We start from the raw sequence: 19,511 nt of genomic DNA on the forward strand, positions 1-19,511 counted from the left end.
TTGTTTTTTTTTAATTTGGTATATGTGTTAGCAGATGAATCAAACTATGGCTGACAGATTCGGGTTTGTAAAAAGAAACTGTTGGTTTTCCTATTATAATGTTTTCTGAAACTCCCTTCTTCCTCAATACCCATGGAGCTCTTGCTGCCTTCAATTTTTTACACAACTCGTATGATCACTGTACACCCATTGCCTCCCTGTATCTGTCCTAGTGCCCATACTTTTATATGATTTCATCTGGTAAATTAGGAGACTGGGCTCTGAAAGCATCAGGACAGAACGAGCATCCTTCAGCAAGATCATGTCTCTTTCTTGAAACACATTATCTTTAAATATTTCCTTATTCTGATCCTGCCTTTAGGACAGTTTCCAAAGTAAATTTTCTTCAAGAAACTTTCACTGGTTTTAACTTTAAAGTAATTGTCATAAACGGGGAGGGATAAGGGGGTGGAAAGCCAAAACACACACACACCCCACAACCCCCCTCCCCCGAAAAAAACACAAAACAATATCCCCCAACATAGTTTAACGAAAAACTTGAAACGTAAATGTCTCCATAGGCAAATTCTGTTTCTATATGAAGTCTGCTTTGCGTAACTGAAAACTAGTACAAAACCCACAAATGACTGTGCATAGGAGCTGTCTGCAATACCATACAAGAAACCCACCCAGAAGCACCACATCTCAAACCCCTCAAACCAACAAAGATGAAAGGGGTATCAAGAATGTTACATCCCATTTGGGCTTTAAAAAGCAACAGCATACTTCAAAGCAAAAGCACAAGATCAAGTTGTAATCTTTGACAGAGACAATAAGGATCTCAGACTTCAAAGGCTGTTTTTCCAAACAAATTCATTTTGTTCATAAGAATTCTGTATTTCAGAATCACTATAATTATAGCAAGAGTAGTTACATGTGTATCTTATATTCCTTTTACATATAACAATTTAGGAAAAGTATCAGTAAGAGCTTTAAGCAACATTCAGAAAAGAGTACAAAAGTTTTATTTATCCCTTTCACATTCAAAGGGTCAAAATTCTCAAAAAAAGCACCAGCAAGTAATCTGTAAGTAGTGGTGCTCTAACATCCCCCACATGGACTAAATAACAGCCAACAAGGAAAACATCATATGAATAATTTTTCAGTTTTGGTAATTAAAGACTGCTTTATGCTCATCTAAAACAACAACATGGTGAACACGCTGGAATAAGTACTAAATATGGTAAAACTGCATGGCTCTTGCAAAAGAATCAACCAAAGGAGTACATTAGAAACTGGAATGATTCTCAGATGAACTGGAACTACTCTCACTTTGACATAATGCAAGTCAACACATACAGAACTCACTACTTATCAAAAGCAATAAGCACTCAACATTCTTAGCTATTTTGAATGCTTGCAAATGTTTCCGTTACCAAGTTAAATTTGCTTTCACCACCATTACAATAACTTGTACTTCTACTATTAAGTTTTCTCTGACTAAGTTGAAAGTAGCAGCCCTGGGCCTCAACTTCCAAGTTGTAACACAGAAAAAAACAAAACCAAAACTGTTACACTCTTCAAGAGTCTTAACCTACTACAAAAAATTAGAACAGCCTGAAACTTTTGACTCAGGATGCCTCTCAACAGGCCAAAGAACAGAGCGGAGGCTTTGGTAAAGATATCAGGGGGGGTTTTGACACAACACCAGAAAGAGAAGATGCCACTACATTAGGTCTCCACATTTCAAATAAATGAAACACCCAAGTCAGAGGAACTCTCTGTCAAGTCAACACAGCTCAGACAGTAGGAGGATTATGAATATTACATTTCAATTTCTATGTAGCAAGACTATTTCAATCAAAACTATATAAATTATTGTTTTTTAAAAAAATAAGTTTCCCAAAAATAACAACTTCAAAGTATTTTTAACCGTATGATTTTATGCCCACAAGACATCATTATCTATGCTTATGAGTAAGCTTTAAGAAAATTTAGTGCCTTTTAAATCACTTGTGTAATTCAAATCACAGCTGCATGTTAGGAAGTGCAATTCAGAATTTAATCCATTAGTAAAATTTAACTATGCTCCGCTTGAACAAAACTTATTTCTAAATGCTATTCAAGTACTGTCAGATTTAAGCTAAAAGGGACATTTTTAAAATGCTAACAAAAGAAACATAAAAAAGGTTAATTCATCTTGAGACTAGAAAGAAAATATCTAAGTGACCAGGCACACTCCTGATTTAATTTTAAACATAAACTGTATTAAGACAATGATTGCTAGCCTAAAATTAAGATCTAAATTATAAAGCGTATACATTGCGAATCTACACCACAACACTACACCAATGTAAACACTTTTACAGCAGCAGGTCAAAAGACAAGTAACTATCAAACATGAAGATCAAACTAAAAATGCAGACATTTTTTGAGTAGAACGTCATATCGTTATTTAGAAACCCATACCAGGCAGGCATTTTGTTCCTTTTATTTTGTTTTAATTAAGAACTGTACAGGTAGCACAGCTTTCAATGTGATTACCTGCTTGCCCATACTTAGGAAAATGCAGCAGCCAGTAAAACCACTGAACAAAGTTTCCCTTTCGTGTTCTTGTGTCAGAATTTCAGGTAGACAATTAAGAATTAAAAAGAAACCACCCCTTTCATTCACCAGCCCCAAACTTTGCTCTAGCAGCCAGAACTGCAAGAACCAGTTCTAACCAAGAACTCACAGAGCAACTTTTTTTTTTTTAAGATGTTATGATTAACCAAATTCTGTCTTCACTTAGTCACATGGAAGAGAGACTATACATGTACAGAGGTGAAAAGAACAGAAACGTACTGAACAGCTGATTAGACAGACAAACCATCTCATTTCCCAAGGTTTGCTAGTTCTGAGGAAGTTAAGTAAGAACTTGGACAGAAATCAAACAATGTTACATCAAAATTTGAAAACACCTGTTTCAAGATCGGGTGTAACTCTTGTATATTTTGACTCTTCCCTTCTTAGAACATACCAGAAGTTGTAAAAAAAATTTAAATCGACTTACCTTCTTATCTTCTTTTACTTTGTGGGTTTTCTTTTTCATTTTTTTCTCATCCAGCTCTTGATCCGATGTAATAGCAGGGTTATCTATGCCACCCTTCCATGTTTCAACAGGTGAAAGAAGTGGGTCTTCTTCACTTCCACGATGTCTTCCTTTTCTTTTTGTTTTTGAGGTGGTGAAAGCCTCATCGTCACTTGCATCAGAATGTGTTCTCCTATAGTAAGACTTAGCTTTGCTGAACAGAGTTTTAGACTTGTATTTGTATTTTGAAGGCCTTCTTTCCCCATGACTTTTGGATATCCTATCAGAAAACCCATTTTCTTCCTCACCTTGGGTATTTATAACAATTGAGTTTCGAACCTTAATAATACGATTCTGACTATCATCTGGAACCGCATAGATATCATCTGCAAAGCCTTTATGTTTGAAAATAGTGTCAACAGGTTCAGCATAGTTGTCAGATTGGTCTATATCTTCTGGTGGTGCCGCAGGCACTCGAGAAGGTTGTTTCCTAGGGTTTTTGCCAATACCTGCCTCAATTGTTTTCAGGAGATTAGGATCCAATTTTTTTACATTTGTTCTTGGAACAAGTGGTTTCGGTTTTATTGGAGGAGGCACTTTATGGTTGCGTTCATGGTCATGACAATTGAGTGGCGTACTGTGAACAGGATATTCATTTCCTTCCAAATCCAATCGGTACTTTGAACGGTCACTAGGTGCTGGGAGTAACCTCACATCATCACCAATTGGACTGTAAGGTGGTGGTCCTTCAGCATCATCCTCTGAATCTGGATAATTATAGTCAAGGGAACTTCCTCTAGGAGATCTAGGAAAAACATCTTCACTTGTATGGGTTGTTTCCCTTGTGCTGTCTGACATATAAGAACTTTCAATCATGTTTTTCTTCTCTAATACGTCACTGAAGAACAGTGTGAAAACCTCAGTCTGACGATGATACTGAGATAATGAATATAAAGCTGTAAACTTTGCAGTAATCTCTGTCGCTATATGTTCCCCTTCTGTCATGAGTTCTTTGATTGCTTCATTTTCAAAGAAGTCTGCCTGGCTATCAGTAACAGCCACTAACTGGACAGGAATCGTATCCTGAACTTCAGAAAGAAATGCCCGAAGCATTCCCATGGATGCCTTCCGCTTCGCAGAATAGACCAGTATATATCCGTGAACAAGTTCATCTTTCCTTACACCAATTGAAGAATGGTATGATAATATAGTTATCTGTATTCTACGCCTCTTTTCACCTATTATTTTATCAAGCATCAAAGAATTACTCTGGCCAGCCTGAGCAGCACTACAGGAGTGAGAGTCTAGGAAGGGTGACAGAATGAGATCCACACTAAAGGGATCACCACACATGGCACACATGACTATTCTTAAGTCTGCTTCTGACAGATCTTTAATGGTGGGAACTGGACTCACAACATCAAAATTGTGTTTAACTGCTTCCAGTACTCCCCTCAGAGCTTGTTTTATTTGGGCCTCATTGAATTTGCGTGGATATGTACCAGCAGGTACATCTACAAAAGGACATTGTAATTTGTTGGCCAACTGCTGTCCTTGATGTCTCAGAATAGGTAGATTCTTGCTAACACTGTCCCTCTGGTTAGCCAGTATTAACGTAAATGGAAGATTAGCCATATACTTGTCTCTCCTTATCTGAGATGCTTCAGCCCTTATTTTTGCAATGCACTCCCCAATAAAATTCAGTGATTCAATAGAGTTAAACACACAGAAACAACCATGTGGTTTGAAGGCTGAGGTCCACAACTGAGTCAACAGGTATGGAGATTTTGCATCAACTGGCCTAAGATCTAGCTCATATATTTTTCCATCTAATGCATATTCATCATCAGTGGATTGTGTGCGAATTTCATTTGCCAATTCTTGTGCAAGGCCATCCTTGCCCAAAATGAAGAGATTGACTTTATCAATGTTGGCACTATCATGATATAAATTTGAGCGACCATGGTCTAGTTGCACAAGACTGTTGGCAAGTAACTGCTCTACTTTAATGTCCATGCAATTTTGGCCACTGAGACAAGTTTCTTTAGTTGGGTGATAAACAAATCCGATGTGTTTAAGCAGAAGAGATTCTCTGTCAGGTGCAAGTTTCTGTAAAGCTTTGTATCTAGGTTCTTCACTCAGAACTGCATGAATTTCACTCATTTTATCTGAACTTGGTGTCGCATTAAGATCCAGGTCATAAAACAGCTCTGAATGTTCAAAAAGCATTTCCTGAAACTCCTCTTTGGCTTTTTCAACAATCTCCCTCTGGTGCCTACCATACACTTCTTTACTATCTGCATCAGTGATGTATTTGAATGCTTCATCCTCTACCACAAAACATATAACTTCTTCCCATGGCTGGCCGGGTGAAATGAACTGGATTTTCTCAAGAGTTTTTTTGAATTTCTCCTTCATTTCAACCCTCTTTTTTTCAGATATGAGATGCTGCACATGGTTTTTGTAAACTTTCTCTGCCTCTGGCGTAGTGAGAAGGTCAAACGGAATCCTTCTGTCATTCACTTTATCTATGTGGTCAGTTTCATCCCAGGGTGTTTTTTCAAGCACTACAAAACAGGACTGGAAGTCAGGCCTTTTCTCCATTACCTTCAAGGCTTCCGACCAGCTCAAGCGTTCAATCTCATCAAGGTTTGACAGAAGACTATTAAGAGCTCTTGGCAATGCATTAATGTATTCTTCTTTTCTTTTTCGAATATGTTCCTGTTTAAGCTGTTCTATGTGTTTTGAAAACGTGTTTTTGGCCTTTTTTGTTCCTTCCAAATTTATGTACTCTTCATAATCAGGGTGGTTTTTCAGTTTATTACTAACAGTTTTCCAAGTTGCATGATAGTCTCTCACAGTTTGGACAAGTTTTTCAAACTTGTCTGTTGCTGTAAAAACTAGCTGCCTTTGAGTTTTATAGGCATCCAGATAGGGGATTATTTTAGGTTTACCACGAGTTTTATCCATCATTTGTACCAGTGCAGTAAAACATGTTTCAACATTGACATTGAATCTTGCTGATGTTTCCACTACCACAAGGTTCTTCTTATTTGAAGCAAAGGCCTGAACCTCTCGCAGATAATGATCCACACATTCATCACATTTCGTTGCTGCTATTATTATGGGTTTTTTGGATTTTGAGAGCTGGATATAGAGATTATTCACAAATTTAAGTTGATCATCAAACTTCCTATTGCAGCCTTGGCTTACGTCAATGCACAATAAAAACCCATCTATGCTTAATTTCCCTTCAGGCATTTGTTTTTGCTCAAAGTCTTGCTCCAAGCCTAGCTGATCTGTGCAAATGTACATTAGTTTTTCTGCTGACTGCAGTTTGGAGGCAGCTGCACGTTTTATATATGGTTGTAAATTCGTACTCCGATGAGGCAAGAAAGTCTGATCATCAATGAACTCTGTCTGTTCAATTACATGAATTCTGCACTCAATTCCATCCTCACCACTTTGCGTTACGTCACCCCAGTACAAAAAGTGATCATTGTTAACAACTCTTCCTCCAAAGTCAATTGTGCTAAGCACAGAGGTATGCTCAAGGTAATATTCATCTGCTTTTGAACGAACGAATCTATTGCACAAACATGACTTTCCAACTCCACAATTACCTTTATCCTTTTCAGTTCCAGACAGTCCAACAACACTAACAGCATAAGATGGGGGGCGTGGTTCTTTGTTTTTTGCCATCATAACTTTCCTCTCATTCTTTTGCAATTATCAAGGTAACTGTATGTGGTTTTCATTCTGGAAAGGCTCCTACAAATTTAAGTTGTATATCCAGGGTTCCAGAAATAGCTTCCAGTTGTTCTTGCTTCAGCTTGTCATTCAGAAAACCTCACACAGCCAGGTTGATGAGCATCATCCTCCTAAAGAAAACAAAGAAAGAAAAAGTTTTAAAGATTGCAGGTATTTCCTTCTAATATTCAAGAGAGAAAAGAGGTTTTAAAAAGCACTTTTGACTGCTCACTCTGAAAGTGTTTCCTAGGTGTATGAAATTTTACTACTTTAAATGAAATCTTAAAGTCACAATTAATTCATGCCAATACTATTTCTATTATAAATTTAAAACCAAACAGGCTTTAGGTACCATTTAATAATAGTTCATACCTATTTTGACAGATCAGTATACTTCTAAAAAAGAAAAACAACCCATACCCCAAACCCCGAATTACTGGTTTTCTTAATAACTTAGGGTGCTAGGCACTAGAAGCATTTTCCATCACAATAAATGCCACACAAAAACTCTAAACCCAAATCAATATTCACATACACACTTCTAGTCATACTCATATGTCCACTAGACAGCATGCTTACCTGTGTGACTACTTCTGTGTGCATTTGTAGGTTTGGGTTTAGATTTCAATAACAAAACTTTCACATAAGAAGCTGTAAAACCAGGAAGTTGCCGATGTGGCTTAGCCACTACCTATCTGCAGAACTACTTTATTTGTATACTAACAGAAAACTGCTTTTAAGAAGTTTCTAACCTGAATTGTACAGAAAAGTACAAATATTGTCACAAAGATACTACATACAGAAAATTGAGACTTACATATGAGATTTTAAGATTACAATGTAGTATTTCTTATGTATCCAGGAAAAAATCAAAAACTTCTAATAACCGGAACGAAAGCTACTATATCTACACTCAAGCTTCCACAGAATTACATACAAGGTTTCAGTGGCTTTACTGAAGCCGCCTTTGAGTAAAACGATTCCCGCAAACTCTGTTATTAATCAGAAGACTCTGCTTAAATACATACTGCAAATGACAAAATATTTACTGTTTTAAAAACAATTACATTATAAGGGAAACAAAAAACTGAATGGCTAGTCACAGGTTGTGTTTAGTGACATGAAAAGTACTGGTGTACTTCAGGGACCAGTCCTGGGGCCAACACTTTTCAACATCTTCATTAACAACTTCGATGATGGGGCAGAGCACACCCACTTGCTGTGGCAAGTTTGCTGGTGACAAAAATCGGAGGAGCAGCTGATACACCAGAGGGTTATGATGCCATCCAGGGAGACACCAACAAGCTGAAGACATGGGCTGAGAGAAGCCTTGTGTGTCACAGAGTCCTGCATCCAGGGATGAAGAACTCCATGTATCAGCATACGCTGGGAGCCAACTGGCTGGAAAGCAGCTTTACAGAAAAGGACCTGAGGATGCCACTGGACAGCAAGCTGAACACAAGCCAGCAACACACACTTACGGCAAACGGGGTTAATGGTACCCTGGGCAGCATTAGACAAAGCACTGCCAACAGGCCAAAGTAAGTGAACCTTCCCCTCTGTGCAGCACCAGTGAGGCCACATATGATGCACTGTGTCCAGCTCTACCCTACAAGAAAGATACAGAGCTATCTGAGAGTCACTAAGCCAATTAGGGACTACAGCATCTCTCATTTAATGGAAGGCTGGGGGAGCTGGGACTGTTTAGCCTGGAGAAGAAAAGGCTCAGGGGAGATCTCACAAATATGTACAAATATTTGGAGGAAAGACGCAAAGAAGGCAGAACCAGACCCTTTCAGTGATGCCCAGTGACAGGACAAGAGGCAATGGGCACAGACTGAACATAGGAGTGCCATACCAGGAAACACTTTACCTTAAGGGTGACTGAGTACTGGAAGAGGTTGCCCATAAAGGCTGTAAAGGCTCCCTCACTGGAGATACTCAAGAGTCACCTGGACATGGTCCTGGGCAATATGCTCTAGGTGACCCTGCTTGAGCAGGGAGGCTGGATAAAATTACCTCAAGAGGTGCCTTCCACAGCCTACACTGTTCTATAATCCTGTGAAAATATTTTGATATGAATACTTCTCTCATTTTCTCGGTAAAAAGGCACCTATCATATAGCACTATAAATGAAAGATACAGACTACTGTACTTATATTTGGTTTTATATTTATGGAGTACAAAATAACAACATAACTATATGCAAACAAACCTGTAAAAAGCCCTTATATGAAGGAAAAAGTATAACAAGCATCAATACTGAAATTTTAGTCTCAGTATCTCAGTTTTAGTCATTGTATATTTTGCATTCTTAGTAATAATTTGTTGAGAATGACACTGTAGTACCTTTCTTTAAAAACCAAACAAAAGGAAAAAAAAATGTGTAGGATCTGTCACCCAAAAAGCTCTCAAAATCTGCTTTCTCCTTTAATACTTGTAAAACTAATTCAAGACATGAAGACATGCAGCAGAGAAAGAAGTATGCTGTATTTTTTGAATGATTTTTGGTTTTTTGTTTAAATCAGTTTTCTCAAAGGCATATTCAGAAAAACAACTTGTATGTTAAATTTTGTTTTTACTGTTTCCACTGTGTTTTTTATATTCTTGAAAGACAGAATTTAGAGCTAACAGAAAATGGCTCTGGGAATAAAAATACTTACCAAAACTAAATCCTTCATAGGCAGTGTTTATATTACTATAAATAAGACCATTTTTTTTTTCCTACAGCAAAGCTTATCATAGTATCATCACTCAAGACTATTAGAATGAGAAGCTTAGTCAGCACTTCCACTATAAAATGTTTTCTGTTTGCCACAGCAGATTTGACACAGACTAAACTAGAAAACAAAAAACTTCATCCACAGGATTATTTCATTCAATCAGGAAGATGCTGTCAATTTGCAACTTTATACAAAACAATCAATAATTTCAGATACTCTTCATCCTCAAGCAGTAAAGGTTCTTCCTTCTCCAGCAATAAATGTTTTGACAAATCGATATATGTTTAAGTGAGGAAGTACAAAGAGTAAGGTGAAATAGGACACCAACAAAGGGAAAATAAACACATTAGTCTCTCACAAATTTCTGACATGGAAGATTTTCACCATAGTGGGATTTGAATCACTACAGATATTTAAAACCAGTGTGGTTTTCTTTTCATTTTTTATAGTTTCTACTTTGCAATGATTGTACAAAGCGAAGTCACAAACTTAAATCTATGTTAAGTAATAAATCTGGTAAAAATCTGACACTATAATGACTTCACAGTTAATATGTAATCACTATTAAATTGCTCACCAAATGGAAGATTTCTCTTTTCAGTATATCAGTAATTTAAAGGTACCTTATAGTATTGTACAGGTTTGAAATACACACACTGAAAAATCATGGTTAGTTCAATTATCTGGCTTTAATCTGCCTAATTCTATTATAACAAATTGAAAACATTCCAAGTCATCGCTCCCCTCCTCCTTCACCTTTGTTACAGATTCAGAGGAAGGACAGTTTGATTTCCCTAACTCGTTTAAATCTTCAAATTAAAATAATAGAGCATTTCTATGTTTAAATACAAAAATGCTGGAGAACTACAGAAGACACAAAGTGTATGATATCACTGCAGGAAGAATCTCTGACCTTCTACAGTCAAACCATAGGACCTTGTCTCTACAGACTTCTAGATTTCCAAAGGCAGCTATAAAGAAAATAAGGTGCAACATCTTGTACTTATTCACCCTCCTTCCCCCTTAAAGACAAGATTATGAAGACCTAAAGCTCAAACTCACCCTTCGGAAAGCAAGGTGCAAAGCAAGATGATTATCCTGCTGTGATCTTCCTGCAGTAATGTCACACATTTAAACAGTGTCCTTCAGCAAGTCCTTCCCTGAGGGATCTGAAACCAAAAAGTCAGATTCGTTACTAATTTCAAAATCATGAATGCAGAGGCAGCAATCAGAGAAGGTACAATACTGCACCTATGCATGAAGATTGTTTTCCTCATTTTAAACCCATAAACAGAATCAAGAGCTCAGGCTGGTCTTATTCTAAACACAGGGGATTTAAATTCTGTAAGCACAGCTATTAATACTTGGGACAGAAAAGGCACAATTTTTAAGTAATTAACTATGATTTCATAAGTTCAACTTGGTATTTTAACAATATCTAGGTTGCAGAAGCCTATTCTGAAAAATAAATGAATATAGCAAATTAATTCCATGATTCTACAGTGTCTCAAGTGAAATATTTGAATATTGTGAAATATAAACATCTCTAATCCCTTGTACAAGAATTTGGAATTTTAAGATATCTAGAACATAGTTTCATAAGATGAAGTTTGTATAGTCAGTATTTACAAAATACATAAAATGAATGTATGTCTAAATACATGTACATACATTTTATTACTAAGAAAAAAAGTACAGTCTGCCTCAAACCCTTTTTATCTTTAATACAGCATTTCTAAATTTAAAAAAGCCTCAAAGGCTGTGACAAACCAGAAACCGAAAGCACAATTATAACTGAAGATTGTGAATTCACAACTAAGATACAAATTATTACTATAACCTCAATAAGTGTTGATTTTAACTGAGGAATGCTACTACAAAGTAACAAAAAATGAAACTCTCTTCAGTGAACTTCTGCAGTTTGAATCCACACAAAACCCAGACTTTGCATGTCAGGGCAGTGATGTGTATTTTAAGATGCAGAAAAGGAAAAGAACTCGAGGCACTTGCACCAGATCGTGATGTAAGCCACTTTTAACTAAGGAAAGGTGTCATTTTTAAAGCAAGATGCAGCATTACACTGTGCATGTGCTAAACATAACATAGAGACAGTATGGCAGAGCTTTTTCTTGATTTGTCAGTTACAATTATATTCACTAGTAATTCCACTTTGCTTTGGGAATAACACAGGCAATTGAAATAGTCTAAGCTTCGCTACCTTCTTAGTATCACAGTATCACAGTATGTTAGGGATTGGAAAGGACCTCAAAAGATCATCTAGTCCAATCCCCCTGCCGGAGCAGGAACACCTAGTAACTTAGTAACTTCTACTTTTCGTAACTTTTTTTGGACAAAAAAAAAAAATGTAACCATAGTGATAAGCAATATACCAGTACAACAATAATACTGTAGTTCTCATCTTGTGGCACCAAACTCCACCAAAATCATTAGATAGCAGCCAATCAGTCCTGCACTAAGCCTGGCCTAGCTGCAAAGCTAAACTCAACCACTTGAAAGAAAAGACAGGAGCTAAGTCACATTCCCTGTCCTTACCTTCTAGCTGTGGCACTCCACTTTGTCCACAGCTTACGTGAGCAGAGCAGATAGTTGCACATGAGAAAAGACTATGGGACTCTGAAGAAGAGTACATGGAAGAGCAGACAGACTAAAAGCAAAGTCTTTGCCTGCAAGAATGCATCTGGGGCTTGGGGAACGGGAACACCAGCCACTTTGTAATGCACACTGCCACAAGAGAAAGCTCAAAGACAGGTCCCAACAAGATCAGCTAAAAGCATTAAGAAGCCACAGAAAGCCCTGTTTCCAAACATGTCTCCCAGAGTTTTCTAAGCAGAACTCTAAACATTAGCATAGAATAACATATTATTAGCAACTAATAAATACTAAAATAATCACCTATCATTATTTAGAAATTGTGACTGCACAATTCTTGTAGAACTTGTATCCATACCTAAGATAATCACTTACAAATAAATCTCAGTATTTCTGAATACCTTCAGAAATTGCTTTCTGAATCTAAAAATGTTTACCATCTTCAGACCTAACATAGCAGAAGCAGAAATGTTGTCTAGAAGACTCTACAGAGTTACTCATGACCAACAAATATTTAAGCAGCTGCAAACAATGCCAACAGGCAAATAAGAGCCATTTCCTTTACTCACTCTGTAATGTTGTCTAGATGCAATAGTTTCCAACCAGTATTTTTCAGGGTTAGTTTCAATTACTATAGCTATGTCACAATGTTTGCAAAAGGGCCCTCATAGTCTGCAAGGTATACAAATACACTAACAGAAAGTTACTGTGACAAATACAGCAGATCATAAAGTAAAACAGTCCTGGGTTCAGCCATAGCAGTCATTTTTCTCCTCCTTAGTAGATGGCGCAGCACTGCGAGTTGCCTTCACATTCTAGGAAGGGGGATAGGGAGAGAGCAAGCGGCTGCGTGGTTCTGACTTGCTGGGTTCTGAGCTACTGGCTGTGCTTAAACCAGGACAAAAATCAAACTCACTGAAATGGTTTGTAGGATGACTTTTGAATGCACAATTCTTTCAAGTACGAAAGACCGTGATTCCAAGGAAGTTTTAGTTCTGGATTCATGTTATTGCTGACAGTAAGGTTTTATACCAAGTCATCCCTCACTTCACACTTTTTAAGAACCAGAACTTGGCACTGGAAAATATTGAGTATGGTATCCAAATTCTAAGACCCATCAGCACATCAGTAATTACAGTTCCACCCAAAACATATCAGAATAACAACTCAACCATTTGTACTTCAAAAACAGTAAAAAAAAAAAAAAAAATCTGTTGATGTAGCTTTATGTAATGTTGTTACTTCTCATTCAATATTTACCAAGAGGTATCTTTTTCTCTCAAACAAGCATAAGAAAACTCTTCAGATCTAAATCCTTTGTAGAAACTAAAACAGGTATGGAGTATACCAATGTCATCAACAATTCCAATTCACCAAAGTCTGTTGAGGTTCTAGCCACTTAATGTGTCCTGTCCTCTTCACTAACATGGCCTTCTTGTCTTCATAAATGCTGGTAATCTTACTTAAGTAACCATATTTGTAATCTTATTTTCAAGTAAGGGTAAATACAATACCCCCTGGTAAAACTATGAAAGTACAGCAAGTACCACCCAACACTAGGGAAAAAAAGATTCAGACTGGTTATCAGAAAATAAGATCAATCAAGCAATAACAAGATTGTAAAGGACAATGCCTTGAAATGACTTCAATAGTGATACTTTGACTGAAAAGGAATTCAGTTTAAGTGGTATAGTGATTAGTCATTTTAGGTAAATGAAGGATGAGAATGGATTACCCCAACCACTGTTCATTTCAGATTCAGTTAGTATGATGGCCAAATACCATCCCTGAAGGATGGACATCATACTAACTGAATGTAGCCTAGACAATTCTTTGCATGCAAAAGCAAAGTAATAAATTTATAAAAAGAGGGAAAAAAAAAACCAAACAACAAAACTGCCCAATGTCATATTACATATTAATGCAATAGTGTGCTTAAAAACAGAAGTTCAAAGTTCTTAGTTCTTATTAAGCTCACTAAAGTTCTCCTATTAATAACAATACCCTGAGGACCACCAGTGTATTACCCAAAATTAAATCAAGGCCTACACTTTATTCCTAAATTCGAAACAAAACACAATTCTTTAGTTGGAATCTAGCATTCCAGGGGCATCTATTATCATTATTGCTGTTCACAAAAAATAAGAAAGGGGAAAACAAAAACAAAAAAAAAAAAAAAGGAAAAAAACCCCAACACAAACCAACCTATACAAATTAGATCACAAATTAGATCAAGGGGCAAGAAACAGGTAAACTGCAAAAGTTCGAATTATCGGCATTGACAGTAATTGGTAAGTCCAAACTTAGGCCTCTCGAGTTACTTATCTACAAATTTCTAAACATCTGAGAGTATTCAATATAGTTTCAAAGCCTGTATTTTAACAGGAAAGGAAAAAGTACAAGTTTATAAGAAAAATAAAATCTTAAATTCTTTTTGCCCAGATCCTACTAAAGACAGCACTCATGGAAGTTTCTTAGTGTAAGACTACCTGATCAGGCTTACTTACAAAGTTAATCAGGAAGAACAAAAAAGAACTAATGGAGAAATTTTACATAAGTGATCCAAAAAAGGATTGATAAAAGCATAAGAAAAAGAAGCAGATGAGGAAAGAAGGGTCAAGGTAAGGACAGAAAAAGGGGTAAACTGTATTCCCTGCAAAAAGAAAAAAATCACCACCTGGTTGCAGCAACTTGAACAAATTTCACTGATGCACTTATCTGGATCATTTAATGTTATTTTGCTTCATGAGGAGCTGCAATATAGAATGCAGGAGCTGACACCATTAAGTTTTGAGACTTAATTCAAACAGTAGTTTGCTGTTTGACCTTGTACAAGGCATATGTATCATTTCTACCTGTGTAAAAGGAGAACTCTGGATAGTCACTTCTTTTTTTAAAATTATGATTAAGGCAAGTAAAAAGGCATATGTAAGCAGCAAATAGTATTCTGTGTAATAATTAGCCAACTTAAATAAATTAATGCCAAGATGCAACAATATGCACGTTTCCAAAACTGTGCATAGAATGATAGAATAGTTAGGGTTGGAACGGACCTTAAGATCATTTAGTTCCAACCCCCTTGCCATGGGCAGAAACACCTCACACTAAACCATGTCACCCAGGGCTGTGTCCAACCTGGGCTTGAATACCACTAGGCTTGGAGCATTCACAGCTTCCTTGGGCAATCCATTCCAGTGCCTCACCACCCTTACGGTAAAGAATGTCTTCCTTATATCCAACCTAAACTTCCCCTGTCTAAGTTTTAACCTGTTACCCCTTGTCCTACCACTACAGTCCCTAATGAAGAGTCCCTCCCCAGCATCCTTATAGGCCCCCTTCAGATACTGGAAGGCTGCTATGAGTTCTCCATGCAGGTACTGGTTTCACTGTTTTAAATGCAAGCATTCTTTTACTATGGTTGTATGTGAACTGACACAGAATGTGTGGGAATCGCAACTCAAAGAAGAGAAACAGCTCTAATTGACCACACAATGCAATGTGCAGAACTAACCAGAGATTAACTTTCTGGCTTCTGATAGGTGTTAGTGACTAGAAAAGCATGGTTATTACTCAAATCAAAACAACTTTACTACAATAGCTTCAGATTTTCCTATGAGAAATTTTGAACTTATGTTTCTTTAATTAAACATAAATATAAGGAAGTGATGAGAGGGCTCAACCAATAATCTGTAAAATGTAATGCCCTTAAAAGTACTTTTTAAGACTCATAAAAAAAAAAAACCAAGAATAATCCAATTCACTTGCACTGAACTTTAGGCTACAAATTCACAGGGGCGGGGGGAAAGAAAAAAAAAAAAAAAAAGGAAAAAAACAAACAAACAAAAGAAGTAGAAGTTAATACTGTTAGATTTTGTGTGCCCATTAAGCTCAAGTAACACAGATGTGGGGGGGGGGGGGGAAACGTGGCAGCCCTAATACAGAATTCCCACCGTTACTGAGACAACTTAAAACCTAACCACTAAACTTTTTCTTACAGTCCGGAGCACGGTGCAGCGCTTCCAACCGGTCAGCTCCTGCGCTGACTTCAAGCACCTGGTTGCAAGGTTTAGAGCAGCCGCGCCACGGGCGGGAGGCGGGACAGGCCACCCGGGACCCGCACGCGCTCGCAGCCCCCTAGCGGCGGCGCCGCCGCCACCGGCAGTCGGAGCTCCCGCCGGTGCGGTGAGCCCTGCCGAGCCACGCAGGCTCCTTCCACAGCATTCCTTTCTTATCATGCTGCAAGAACGCACCGCGGGCTTTACTCCCGTAGGTACGTCGTGTCCGTAAAAGTGCCCGCTTCCAGCTCCAAACCCACACAGCCATGCCAGCAGAACTTCATGCCGAGCATTTGGCTTTGCAAACTTCCATTCCTCCAACAAAGGTCAGAGTTATCATCTGAAGGATGCCTTGTACACGTAATTCAAAGAACACACCACATACTAGTTAATCCACTAAAAGAAGTGATGTGGAGTGTTTTGAAGTTTTACACAAAATATTCCTTAAGGATGCTGGTACATGGGATTTACCTTCTCCTACAAAAGTACTTTTGGAAGTCTTCAGATACCGTCAGCATCCTTTTAATATCTTTACTAAACAGAATGGAATTATTTTTGCACCATCTACTCAAACAATAAATCCCAAAGGGGAAGCTTACACAGAACCACCTATTATTATGATCAGTGCTCTTCTTTTCTACAAAGTCTGAACATGGAAAAACACCTACGGCTTTAGGAAAGTGTTTTTTACCTGTAAACTCAGAAAGATGTGCAACATTTCATTCTGTTAGTGCTAAATATAGCATTTTAAAACAACTCAGTCTGAGCCTAAAGTACTTAATTGGATTATGTTCCATATGCAACACCTTGACTAAAATAAAGTCCAGTACCAGGGAGTGGTAGGCACTTGGTTGCCATTATTTATATTTACAATGCTACCAGCTGCTTTATGTAGGGATACTTTAAAAAACACATGCTATTTAAGCTCAGTATGTTCCGAGCTTAAAAGCAACTTGTTATACTGAAACAAGCTAGTGATAATGTAACAAAGCTTAAAAAATTTCTGATACTTTAAGTACTGAAGACTTAAACTATTGCTCTTTACATTATACTTCTAAGCTCTAGTAGCACTGAGCTTCAGTAGTGTACTATAAATAGAATTTTAAGGATTTTAACACTTCCTAAAAATAACTTCCAAAGCAGCACAAAGGAAAACAAACCCTTATAAAATGCATCTGGTTTAATATCTGTAACATGCTCAGTTATGTTCTAATATTTCTAAGTATGTATGGTTTTTTTGAGAAAGCACTTAACTCTGGTCGCTGATGTCACTGCTGAAAACAGCCATCATACCGGAGAACCTTAGGAAGGTAAGACAGTACAACAGAAGATAAGCTACCTATCAATTCTTCATTCATTTGTGAAATAAGCATAGAAGAATCAGTGCTGCAACTGGCTTCAGTACACAGGTTTAAAATGGACGTCCAACTGACCAGCAAATGCTGTTCCCTCTACTGTTTTTACTCTGCAGTGTAGAGTTTTTAAATTTGTCAAGGATCTCTATTAAGAAAAAGAAAGAAAATCCTCCAGTTATCTGCATGACACTAAACTAAAGAATATACACATACCCCCACAGGCCTATTTTGGTCTAGATTAAAAACGTTTCCCTCCTACTTATTAAGGAAATATTCCATGCTGGTATCAAACCGACACAGAAGAGGGCAAAAGGGGGGTACAGAGGAAGGGTGGGGTGTATTCTGAGGGGAAGGTGACAAGTATGTCTTCCTTTTATAAGCAAATGCTCTGTCTTCTATTTTTAATTAAATCAGTGTTTGATACTCCTTATGTCCTATATTTGCAACACCACAGCATTATATCTGTATGTCTCTGGTGCTTCCCTTGGGTGGAGAGAGTCTAAAGGTTATGCTGGCTGGAGAGATTCAAAATGCTTGAAAGCTGCAACACTGCAACTGGCTACCCTATTTCAAAGCCTTAAAATCCACCTGGTGGAAAAACAGAAATGCACACACATCATTAGGAGAGTGAAGTTTTCTGAAATTTAATATCGAGCAATATTTGAAGGTGAAAGGAAGGAGGAGAGAAATTGACAACTGTTCAAATTTGGTAAAGAACGAAAAGCATACAGAAGATGAGAATGAGTACAAGAAAGCAATGAGGAGGAAAATAAGTACAGAGAAAGGAGAACAGAAGGGGGGAGGAAAAGGTGGTGGGAATGTAAGAAGGGAGGAAGCTAAAGGAGTCGGGGGAAGAAGGGAATGAGGAAGGAAGAAGAGAGGAGCAGGGAAGCTCCCCTTCCTGCTTGCCTTCCTCCCTCCCTGGAGAGCCGTGACCAGCTGGCAGCCTCGTACAGCAGGCTCAGACCCTCCCATTGCTCAGGCCTTCATCACCTGTCTGGGACCTGGGACCAGGCACCCGGCTCCCTGCCCTCCCTGCCTCCCCTCCCTCGCGCGGAGGGGGCCGACAGAGGGGAGGAGGGGTCCCGGCTCCCCTCTCCCCACGCCAGCCCCGGCCCTTTGAACTGGTTACAGCCAGCGGCCGCCGCACCAGCTCGCCGGGCTACAGCCGCCTCCTCCCCCCGCTCCCCTTCCGCCTGCCGAGCCGGCCGCCCCGCTCCCGGCCGCCGGGCCGCGCCAGCTCCCACGGGACCGGATTCCTCCCCTCACCTCGCGCCGTCGGGATCCGGCTCCTCGGCGGCGGCTGGAGCGGCAGCATTCCCGGGACGCTCTCTCCACGCCGGCACCCCCAGCGGCTTTTCCTCCCTGCGGGGCTCTCTCCACTCTCCGGCCCGCAGCTCCCGAGCGCTCCCGGCCGCCGCAGCCCCAGTCCCACCTCTCCGCTCGCTCCCCGGCGCTCTCGTCTCAGTAATGGCGGCCGCCGAGCCTCCCCGACTCTCGCTTCGCTGACGGAGTCTCTCTCTCCCCCTAACTTTACCTCAGCAGCTTCCCTCCCCTCCCCCCTCCCTCCCGCCGCCGCGGCTCAGCGCGCGCCCGCCAGGCCAGCTGCGCGTGCGCGGGGGAAGCGCCTCTTCTTCCTGCTGCCGCTGGATTTCCCGGGAAGCCTGGGAGAGCGCGCGCGACCGGCCGCCAGCTGCGCGCGCACGCGCGCCGCCCCTCCCCGCCCCTCTTCTCCTCCCCGGCCCATGCGGGCGCGCGCGCGGGCGCCTTGCTTGTGCTCCGGTGGCCGCGTGGTACAAGCGGGGAGTCGCCAGGCGGTGGGTCACAGGTTCTAGTCCCGCTTACGGACGGTGGAGCGGGCCCGAGGCATCGCGTTCGGTCCTCCCACCCTGAGCGGGAGCGGCTTCGAGGTGTGGCTACCCGCAGCGCGAAGGCTCCGCGAGGGCACAGTGAGGGCTAGAGCCTGGCA

The 19,511-nt window shown here is 39.5% G+C and overlaps 1 protein-coding gene across 2 annotated transcripts in view; it reads right to left on the reverse strand.

Annotated features, from left to right (window-relative positions):
• The window catches only part of ARHGAP5 (Rho GTPase activating protein 5), a 45,628-nt gene extending 26,677 nt beyond the window's left edge, over window positions 1-18,951 (reverse strand). For both annotated transcript variants that reach the window (XM_061367606.1, XM_061367607.1), the window contains exons 1-3: window positions 18,812-18,951; window positions 10,585-10,691; window positions 3,032-6,930 (exon numbers count right to left, since the gene is read on the reverse strand). In XM_061367606.1, the coding sequence (XP_061223590.1) occupies window positions 3,032-6,754 (3,723 nt within the window). In that variant the 5' untranslated portion in view covers window positions 6,755-6,930; window positions 10,585-10,691; window positions 18,812-18,951. The remainder of the gene's footprint in view (window positions 1-3,031; window positions 6,931-10,584; window positions 10,692-18,811) is intronic.
• Between the last annotated feature and the right edge of the window lie 560 nt (window positions 18,952-19,511).

Source organism: Neopsephotus bourkii, unplaced genomic scaffold, assembly GCF_033783945.1.
Source record: "Neopsephotus bourkii isolate Nb327-2 ecotype Australia unplaced genomic scaffold, CSIRO-AGI_Nbou_v1 NB_1388, whole genome shotgun sequence".
NCBI classification, from domain to species: Eukaryota; Metazoa; Chordata; class Aves; order Psittaciformes; family Psittacidae; genus Neopsephotus; species Neopsephotus bourkii.